General features: G+C 44.9%; 1 protein-coding gene across 1 annotated transcript; it reads right to left on the bottom strand.

Moving 5' to 3' along the window:
• Positions 1 to 1934: 1934 nt before the first annotated feature.
• LOC140193718 (uncharacterized) lies at positions 1935 to 10470 on the bottom strand. Its single transcript, XM_072250882.1, has 2 exons — positions 10424 to 10470; positions 1935 to 4421 (listed from the first exon to the last, which is right to left on the bottom strand). The coding sequence occupies exon 2, from the start codon at positions 3860 to 3862 to the stop codon at positions 2642 to 2644; it is 1221 nt and encodes a 406-aa protein (XP_072106983.1). The 5' UTR covers positions 3863 to 4421; positions 10424 to 10470; the 3' UTR covers positions 1935 to 2641.
• Between the last annotated feature and the right edge of the window lie 418 nt (positions 10471 to 10888).

The raw sequence follows: 10888 nt of genomic DNA on the forward strand, positions 1-10888 counted from the left end.
TCAACATCATACAATCTCCTCCAGGTGACCCAGCCGGGGCTGATCAGGTCCCAGCTTGTGTCCAGATGGCTAGCTACTTACGAATCCATGGCTCCCCTCTTTTGAGCCACAGCCATCTTGAGGCCCTCTCTGCCGCATCAGTGGTACTGCGGATGGCTCTCCTCTTCCCCTCTCCCTCGATGCCCAAAATGCTGAAGGCTCTAACTAAAGAACGGGCTACGAATCCCCTGCAACCAACCTCCACGATTTTTAAAGAGATTTGAGAGGGGGAGGGGGAGATCCAAAATGATAGGAGAAGACAGGAGGGGGAGGGATGGAGCCAAGAGCTGGACAGGTGATTGGCAAAGGGGATATGAGAGGATCATGGGACAGGATGTCTGGGGAGAAAGACAAGGGGGAGGGGGAGAACCCAGAGGATGGGCAAGGGGTGTAGTCAGAGGGACAGACGGAGAAAAAGGAGAGTGAGAGAACAAATGTGTGTATAAAAATAACAATAAATAACGGATGGGGTACGAGGGGGAGGTGAGGTGAATACCTTCTGAACTCAGTCAGACCTCTCAGTCCTTAACTGAGCCTCAACAGAATGTGGGTTTATAGGTGCTTCAACATACTGATCACAGGCATTTGGAACTGACTCCTTTTCCTTTTTCTTCTTCAGGATGGAAAAATTAAGACATCATATGACCAGCTTTCTTACAATAGTAACAAGTAAGACCAGAATATTTCTCCTTCAACTGCTTCCCTTCATCCTTACTCTTGTTATTAGTTCCAGCATTAATTTCTGGTTTACCCTGGTTATCCCTGCTACTCTTTTGGAAGCTTTTATTCAGGGTAAACTCATGAGTTATGGTTAAAGCAAACTCATCTGTGAATCTAGCAGACTCCTGCAAAGTGGCAGCATCCTTTTCATCTAAATATGTCTTTATGTCATCAGGGACGCACCTTTTGAATTCTTCAATTAAAACCAACTCTTTCAAGCTGTTAAAATCATCATTTACATTTTTATATATGCGCCAGTGGTCAAAACACACAAACTTCTCATAAGCAAATTTCATACAAGTCTGGTTCAGAGATTTCCTCAAATTTCTAAACTTTCCAACTCGTAAGCTTTGAGCACAGCCTGTTTCACTGTGTCATAATCAGCTGCTTCATCAACTGTCAAAGCAGAATAGGCTTGCTGAGCCTTCCCCTTAATTACACTTTGTAAGAGAATAGGCCAACCCTCTTTTGGCCACTTTATACTCTGAGCAAACTTCTGAAAATGCTGAAAGTATTTATCAACCTCTGCCTCATCAAATGGAGGTACCAATTTAACTTCCCGACTGGACTCAAACTTATCACCAGAGTCTAACACTAGACCCCTTTGCTGCAATCTCTCTATCTTTTCCAGCTCAAACAGCCTCTGTCTTTCTGCTTCCTCCCTGTTTTTCTGCCTCTCTAGCCTCAAACTGCCTCTGCCTTTCCACAGCCTCCATCTTTAATTATTCTAACTTGTACGGGAGCTCAAGCTCACTAAGTTTACTTTCCAGAAACACCTCCAACTCTTCCACTTTAAACACACCCTCATATACATAATGTTCAGCTATTGTCCTCTGCATCTGTGCCTTCCTCATTGTTGATTTCACCTTAGCAAGTTCTAACCTTTTAGCAATGCTCAACAACTCAATCCTTCTGGCGTCTTCTAATGCCTCAGAGGTTGGTGCTTCCAGAAATCTATCAACATTCATTGCTGGTGATTTTCCACACACAAATAAATCAAAAGGGATTTCCCCAATGAAATTGATAATTAATCAATCAATATGCCCCCAAATTTGTTCATATCCCAGACGCAGGCCCTAATTTTGTTACGAACCGTAATGCTTTAGAAACGAACCAGCAGCAATAGACTGGAGTCTGGTTTTGATGTGAAAACCACTATCTTTATTAGTGTCTACTTATAAATAATAACTTAAGCAAGATAAACAAAAGTTAACAGTGTTACGTGTATATATGTGTATAAGTATTACTCCCAAACTATTGAACGCAGGGGAAACAAGGCTTAGGGTCTTGAGATGATAAAGTATGAAAGTTCAATTCATCCATGGAATAGGTGATGAGACAGAGATATTTGTAATCCAGGGTAAATGTCCAGAGGAGGGAATCATGTCGAATTCCACAGGTTCCACGGTGGTAAAACAAGAGAACAGTCGCTGTAGATTTTATCCGTCATCGTTCCAAATCCACATATGAATTATCACCGAAAGTGACTTGTCACAAGGGGTATCGTCTTCAAGTGAATTCCCACATCACACGCAGTCAAGGGTTAACACACAACTGGTCTTCACAGGATACCCCAAATCCAATCCACTCCTATAGTTCAAAAGAGGTGATAACCACACATTCGATGTATGCTGAATCGATAATTAACCCACCCTTGTGGGCATAGGAAAGTTCTAAACAGTGACCCTTGGCCACTAGTTCCTTTGTTTCGATCCTTCCAGTTTACCTCCTTCGTCTCTGTCTGACTCTGAGTGTCCGTGTCCTCGGTTAAATCTAAACAAGCTGCAAGCAATGTAAACAAGCCGTAAGTCAGACTGATTCACCTTCTTAATCTCTCTCTCTCTTTTAAAATGAATGTCCATAGCAAACAAAACCAAGGGATTCATAACAACGGCCACTCCCCAGTGTGAACTGACTGGTGTGCCAGTGGTTTGGAAGATTGAGTGAATCCTTTACCGCATTCTGAGCAGGTGAACGGCTTCTCCCCAGTGTGAACTCCCTGGTGTCTCTTTAGGTGGGATGCATGAGTGAATCCCTTCCCACATTCTGAGCAGGTGAACGGCTTCTCCCCAGTGTGAACTCGCTGGTGACTCTGTCGGGTGGATGAATCAGTGAATCTCTTCCCACAGACTGAGCAGGTGAACGGCTTCTCCCCTGTGTGAACTCGCTGATGATTCTGCAGGTTGGATGACTGAGTGAATCTCTTCCCACAGACTGAGCAGGTGAACGGCTTCTCCCCAGTGTGGACTCGCTGGTGACTCTGCAGGTTGGATGACTGAGTGAATCCCTTCCCACAGAATGAGCAGGTGAACGGCTTCTCCCCAGTGTGGACTCGCTGGTGACTCTGCAGGTTGGATGACTGAGTGAATCCCTTCCCACAGAATGAGCAGGTGAACGGCTTCTCCCCAGTGTGGACTCGCTGGTGTCTCAGTAGGGTGGATGACAAAGTGAATCCCTTTCCACAGTCCGAGCAGGTGAACGGCTGCTCCCCAGTGTGAATTCGCTGGTGAGCCATTAGGTCAGATGACTGAGTGAATCTCTTCCCACAGACTGAGCAGGTGAACGGCTTCTCCCCAGTGTGAACTCGCTGGTGACTCTGCAGGTTGGATGAGTGAGTGAATCCCTTCCCACAGACTGAGCAGGTGAATGGCTTCTCCCCAGTGTGAACTCGCTGGTGACTCTGTAGGTTGGATGACTGAGTGAATCCCTTCCCACAGAATGAGCAGGTGAATGGCTTCTCCCCAGTGTGAACTCGCTGGTGACTCTGTAGGGCAGATGAATCAGTGAAACACATCCCACAGACTGAGCAGGTGAACGGCTTCTCCCCAGTGTGAACTCGATGGTGTCTCTGCAGGGTGGAAGAGTGAGTGAATTTCTTCTCACAGACTGAGCAGGTGAACGGCTTCTCGCCAGTGTGAACTCGATGGTGTATCTGTAGGTTGGATGAATCAGTGAATCTCTTCCCACAGACTGAGCAGGTGAACGGCTTCTCCCCAGTGTGAACTCGATGGTGTTTCTGTAGGGTGGATGACAATCTGAATCTCTTCCCAAAGTCCGAGCAGGTGAATGGCCGCTCCCTGGTGTGAACTCGCTGGTGAGCCATTAGGCTAGATGAAAAAGTGAATCCCTTCCCACAGACTGAGCAGGTGAACAGCTTCTCCCCAGTGTGAATATGCTGGTGACTCTGTAGGGTGGATTACAGTGTGAATCCCTTCCCACAGACTGAGCAGGAAAATGGTTTCTCTCCTGCGTGAACTCGCTGGTGTAACATTAGGTCAGATGATCGAGTGAATCCTTTACCAGAAATTGAGCAGATGACCAGCCTCCGATTGGTGTGTCCACAAGTGGGATGACCGACTGAATCTTTTCTCACACACAAAACAGATGAATGGCCTTGCACAGTGTGATCTTGCTGATGACCCTCAACTGAGATGGCCAAGTGAATCCATTTCCACTGTCTGAGCAGGTGAATGGCCTCTCCCCGTGTAAAACGACTGGCATGCCAGTTGGTCAAATGACCGAGTCAATCCCTCCCCACAGTCTGAGCAGGAAGGATGGTCGATTGAATCCCTTGCTCCACTTCTTAAATATCTAGACAGAGACAGCAAAACTGGCGCGTCGTGTTTGAGATTCCTGTAGACAAATTCCTTCTTGTGTTTAACCTGTAAAAAAATTTACAAAATCCATCAATGGGTGTAGGACAACATTTCAGATGAGATTACTTGAGTTGCCAAGGTTTGATCTGGTATTACTGTTAGTGAAGTTCAACCCAAGTTGAAGAGAGAAATTATCTTCTAACTGGGCACAGTGCTGGCATCTGGAATGACCATCAATTCCCTGATGCTCTTCCTGTCTCTGTAAGAATGGGGCATTTTGCTGTCTCCAATTTGTGCCTTGGGTCAGTTTGACTCTCTCCATTGGTATTATTCCCTGTTCCTGCTAAGCTGCATGGGTACCTGGCCCCAGAGTAACTAAAACAGTCTCATGCAAACAGTGTTTCTTGACGTGCAGCTGGGATTTTCTTTTATGTGTTATTAACTTAAAGTGCCACAGTTTTAATGCCATATAAAAAATTCCTGCTCAGATGAATGGTTGGTCCACACAGCTGTTAAAAGGATATAGAGCGTATTTTTTCTATTATTTCAGGTTCTTGTAGAAAAGTACAACACAGAAACAGGATCCTTTGGGCCACCTAGCTTGTGCTGAATTATTTAAACTGCCCACTCCCATACCCCTACCATCCAGGTACCTATAGAAGCCTCTTAAATGTTGAAATTGAGCTCACATGCACCACTTGTGCTGGCTGCTCATTCCACACCCAGGTTGCCATCTGTGTGAAGAAGTTTCCCCTCATGTTCCCCTTAACGTTTCACCTTTCACCCTTAACCCATGGTCTCTGGTTGTAGACCCACCCAATCTTAGTGGAGAAAGCCAGCTTGCATTTACCTCTATCACAATCAAATCTCCCCTCAATCTCCTACATTCCAAGGAATGAAGTCTTAACCTGTTCAAACTTTCCTTATAACCCAAGTCCTCCAGACCTGACAACATCCTTGTGAATTTTCTCTGAACTCGCTGAACCTCTTTTACATCTTTCCTGTAGGTAGGTAACCAAAACTGCACACAATATTCCAAATTAGGCCTCACCAATGTCTTCTACATGTCAATATAACATCCATCTACTGTTGTCAGTACTTTGGTTCATGAAGGCCAATGGGCTGAAATCTTTCTTTCCATCTCTATCTTACTGTGATACCTCTTTCAGTGAATTGAGGACTTGTACTCCCATATCCCTTTCTTCTACAACACTCCTCCGTGCCTGACCAGTCACTCTGAAAGATCTCTCTTGGTAGGTCATACCGAAGTGCAACAGCTCACCCTTGTCTGCATTAAATTCCATTTTCCATTTCTCAAACCATTTTCCCAGCTGGTCCAGATCTCACTGCAAGCCATGATACTCTTCCTCACTGTCCACTACACCACCAGTATTGGTGTCAGCCACAAATTTGCTGATCCAGTTAACCACACTATCATCCAGATTACTGATATAGATGACAAACAACAACAGATCCAACACTGATCCCTATTGCACACCACTAGTCACAGGCCTCCGGTCAGAGAGGCAACCATCTGCTACTACACTCTGTCCTCTCCCAAAGACAATGTCTCATTCAATTTACTATCTCATCTTGAATGCTGAATGACTGAACCTTCTTGACCAACCTCCCATATGAGACTCTGTCAAGTGCCTTGCTAAGGTCCATGTAGACAACATCCACTGCCTTGCCTTCATCCACTTTCCTGATAACTTCCTCGAGAGACTCTATAAGATTGGTTAGACATGACCTATCATGTACAAAGCAATGCTGTCTATCCTTAATCAGTCCACATCTATCCAAATACTTATATATCTGGTTCCTGCACATACATTCCAATAACTTTCCCACTACTGATGTCAAGCTCACTAACATACAATTTCTTGGTTTACTTTCAGAGCCTGCCCTGAACAGCGGAACAACATTGGCTGTTCTCCAATCCTCCAGCCCCTCTCCTGCAACTAAGGATGATTTATATGCCTGTGCTTGGGCCCCGACAATTTCTGCACCTGTCTTCCACACGGTCCCAGGGAACAACGTGTCAGGCCCTGGGGATTTATCCATGGTAATTTGCCTTAAGACAGGAAACACCTCCACCTCTGTAATCTGTACAGGGTCCATGAAGTTGATGCTGCTTTGCCTCACTTCTATAGACTGTGTCCACCTCCTGTGTAAATACGGATGCAAAAAAAATCTCCCCCATCTATGTTGTCTCCTCATATGGATTATCATTCTGATTCTTCCAGAGGATTAATATTTTCCCTTGCAACATTTTTGCTCTTAACATGTCTGCAGAATTCCTGAGGAGTCTCCTTCACCTTGTCTGCTGGGGCAACCTCATGCCTTCTTTTATTTCTTTCATAAGTGTTCACTTGAATTTCCTGTACTTCATAGGAAGGAAGAAGGAACGTCGACTCAGACCATGAGAGGTCTGCGTCGGGCATTTTCATGCCTTACGAGTTGCAGGTTGGAAGTCTGTGTGGGGCGCCACTCCTCGCACAGACACTAGAGCAGTGTGTGGTTAAGTGCCTTGCTCAAGGACACAAACACGCTGCCACAGCTGAGGCTCGAAATTCATAAGTATCCCATTTGTTCCTATTTTCCTGTACCTGGTATGCACCTCCTTTTTATTGATCTGAGAGATGAAAGCCAAAGGGGTGATAGAGCTGCATGTCGAGAGGTGGGGGTAGGGGGGGATGTTTAAACTAAAGTTACAGGGGGAATGGGAGCCTGAATAACAGAACAGATAGTGGAGGGGTTGTGGAGACAGATGTTGTTCAGTCCTCAGACAAAGTCAGGAATGAAAAACGTTGAGCATGGCGCAGTGAATATGCTGAGCCCTGTATATTTCATCCAGGACATCACCTGTTTTTCGCTCTACCTTCTGGGAAGAGGTACAGAGCATTAAGGACGAAAACAAAGAGACTCCTTAACAGCTTCTACCCACAAGCAGTGAAATGTATAACACCCACTTCCCTTCTCCTGCCCCCCTCCTAAGACGGCGGCAGCTAAATGCATCACACTTCCAGGAATGGCAGGTGTGCAATAGTCATATATTATTAATTTTGGACTGCACTCCTGAGGTTTTAGAGTTTATTTTATGTATTTATTCTTTGTCATGCTGCAAAACGTTGAGCTGCTAAACTGTGTTTCATTGCTCCACAACAATGACAATAAAGATATTCTATCTTTAATTTGGCATGCTCATGTAAACTCTACACATTCACTATTCCACTTCTGAAGGCCTCCCACTTACCAAGTACACCTTTGATAGAAAACAGCCTTTCCCAATATACACTTGTCAGATCCTTTCTGATGCCATCAAAATTGACCTTTCCCCAATTTAGAATCTCAACCCGTGGTCCAGACCTCTCTTTTACCATATTTAATTTGAATCTCATGGCATTATGATTACCAGATACAAAGTGTTCGCATACACTAATTTTTGTCACTAGCCCTGGATCATTTCCTAATAGCTTATTGCACACTTCTACACTAGGAACTCTACATGTTGATTAAGGACACATTTGACAAACTCTACCCCAGATAGTCCTTTTCCAGTATGGGAGACCCGGTCAATATTTGGAAAGTTAAAATCACTTACTACATCAACACATGTTTCTTGGCATAGTCTGCAATCTCTCTACAAATTTGTTCCTCTAAATCCCTCAGACTGTTGGATGCAACCAAGTCCCAGTAATGTCTACAATATCATGATCCATGTCCTGAGCTCATCTGGATTTCCTACGATGCTTCTTGCATTGTGAAAAACACATCTTTGCACATTCATCACACCATGCTCAACCTTTTGATTGCTGACTTTGTCTGAACAACATCTGTCTGGGTGTAAAGAAAGCAACCTCTCCCTCAATGTCACAAAAACAAAGGAACTGGTTGTGGACTACAGAAGGAATGGAGACATCAATGGATCTGGAGTTGAGAGAGTAAACAGCTTTAAGTTCCTCGGCATGAACATCACCGAGGATCTCATCTGGTCTGTGCACACCAGCTGTGTGGTATGTGGCTGTCTACCTCTTCCACCTCAGAAGCTTGAAGTTTGGGATGGGGTCCCAAATCCTGAGAATTTTCTACAGGCACACAATTGAGAACATTCTGACCGGCTGCATCACTGCCTGGTATGGGAACTGTACTTCCCTCAATCGCAGGAACCTGAAGAGAGTGGTACGGATAGCCCAGCGCATCTGTAGATGCAAAATTTCCACTATTCAGGACATTTACAAAGACAGGTGCGTATAAAGGCCTGAAGGATCATTGGGGATCCGAGTCACCCCAACCACAAACTGTTCCAGCTGTTACCATCCAGGAAACGGTATCACAGCATAAAAGCCAGGCCCAACAGGCTCCTGGACAGCTACTTCCACCAGGCCATCAGACTGATTAATTCATACTGATGCAATTGTATTTCTATGTTATAATGACTGTACTATTTATTATAAATTACTAGAAATTACACATTGCACATTTAGATGGAGAATTAATGTAAAGATCTCTACTCCTCATGTATATTAAGGATATAAGTCATTTCAATTCACCCTCTCCACCATCTGTTCTGACATTCTGGCTCCAATCCCGACTGCAACTTTAATTTAACCACCAACCCCTGCCACACACTAGCACTAGCTAGCAAGCCTTACCACTAGGATATTAGACCTCTGATAGTTTTAATTCCCTAACTAACAAATCCCCTATCAGCCCTTTGACATTCCTCTGCTAAGTAATCACCCCTAACAGTTTCTAAAGTGGTCTACCTGTTGTTGTGTGGGATAGCAACAAGAGTACTCTGCGATGGCTATTTAACCTCATTCCCCTTCCTGACTCTCACCCAGTTTCCTGTGTCCTGCACCTTGGGTGCATCTCAGCTCTCTTCATGTCATATCCATCACCCCCTCCAACTCCCAAATGATCTGGAATTCATCCATTTCCAGCTCCAACTCCCTAACGTGCAGGGTTATAAGCTGCAGCTGGATGCACACCTAGCAGGTGAGATTGTCAAGGACACTTGAAGTCTCCCCACCTTCCCACCAATGTCCCATCTAATTTGTAATGAGCCGTGTGCCAAAAAATCTTGGGCTGTGCAATTTTTACCCAGTGACAACAATATGTGCACACCGAACTTTAAATAGAGGTATTCATTTTAACAGCTAGTAAATCACTGTCAATAAGAACTTTGATATCCTCTGGGTTTGATCAAGTTCATCTGCATTCTCACACAACCTACATAGCAGGCCTGTAGAGGGTTAGGAAGAATTTTCTCACTCCAATTTTTGCACACCATCCATATCTGATTTGCTTGCTAAATAATGCTTTAAAAAGTCAGATTTCCAAATATCACTCCACTTCCTCCCACTTGTAGATTCTCCAGCAACTTTTGCATCAGCACAATACACACAGTTTCTGTATCGTACATATATATTTCCCCTGAACCCTCCCCCCAGGTGACTGACGGTGCTGAGCTTATTGATGGCAATGCCAATGAATATGAAGGGAAAGGCAGAAGTCTGTCCGGCACATTTGTGATGTGAAAGCTACTTGTTGCCCAGGACAAAGGTGTTTGATATAATTATGTACCCAGAGAGAGTGGGTCAAAACGTGTTCTCACGAGTAGAAAAGTCCAGAACAAGAGCAGGTAGAAGAAGCAACGCACACAAAATGCTGGAGGAACTCAGCAGGCCAGGCAGCATCTAAGGAAGAGTACGAATGCTGAATTCCTCCAGCAATTCGTGTGTGTTGCTTGGATTTTCAACATCTGCAGATTTTCTCTCGTTTGTGATAGGAGGTAGAACAAAGGTGATTTAAAAGATTTGTTCCCTTTCTCCGAGTTCCCAATCCTTGCATTTAGACAGCTGGAGCTCAGCTCAGTCTGAGAGATCCATCGGTTCCCATTCCCTCACCAGCCGGAAGCTCCCCGGGGCCCGTGTACGGATCGTGGGGCTGAGAGAGAGGGAAGAGAACAGGACTGTCCCGGGATTCCGGGTCACGGTGTCCGGAGCTCACAGTAATTATCCCGAATTCGGTGTTGAAAACCCCACCAGCAAACTGTCTTTTACCTGGAGCCGATTTTCCGAGGCCTTTAGTGTACTGCGCGCATGCGCGATATTCGGGAATAAACATCAACCCTGACGTCTGCGCATTTGATCGGTGCTTCAGCGAAGGCGACAATTGTAATGCAGAGCTTTCTGGATAATCACGGTGCCATTAAAAGTTCCGGCAAGCTTCGGTTCCATGTCCAGACCTCAGTTTTTTTTTGTGTAGAATACTCAGTAGCTGTTTTAACACAGAAAGCGGATCCCATAAACGATTTGCTCAATATCAACAGGTATTCCGTGTATCTAATGCCAAAGTACAATCCTCTTACAAATGTAAGAGATTCTGCAGTTGCTGGAAATACAGAGACGCACACACACACAATGCTGGAGGAACTCTGCAGTTCAGGCAGCCAATGAGCAGCGGAGTTCATAGGCTAAGCATACTGAAGGAGTTCGGCCTAAACGTTGTGTATTTATTCCTCTCCA

The sequence above is a fragment of the Mobula birostris genome, unplaced genomic scaffold (genome assembly GCF_030028105.1).
Source record: "Mobula birostris isolate sMobBir1 unplaced genomic scaffold, sMobBir1.hap1 scaffold_739, whole genome shotgun sequence".
NCBI classification, from domain to species: domain Eukaryota; kingdom Metazoa; phylum Chordata; class Chondrichthyes; order Myliobatiformes; family Myliobatidae; genus Mobula; species Mobula birostris.

Excerpts from the sequence above, each read along its gene's own strand:
- LOC140193718 (XM_072250882.1), bottom strand. The coding sequence starts at position 3,862 with ATGGCTCACCAGCGAGTTCACACCAGGGAGCGGCCATTCACCTGCTCG.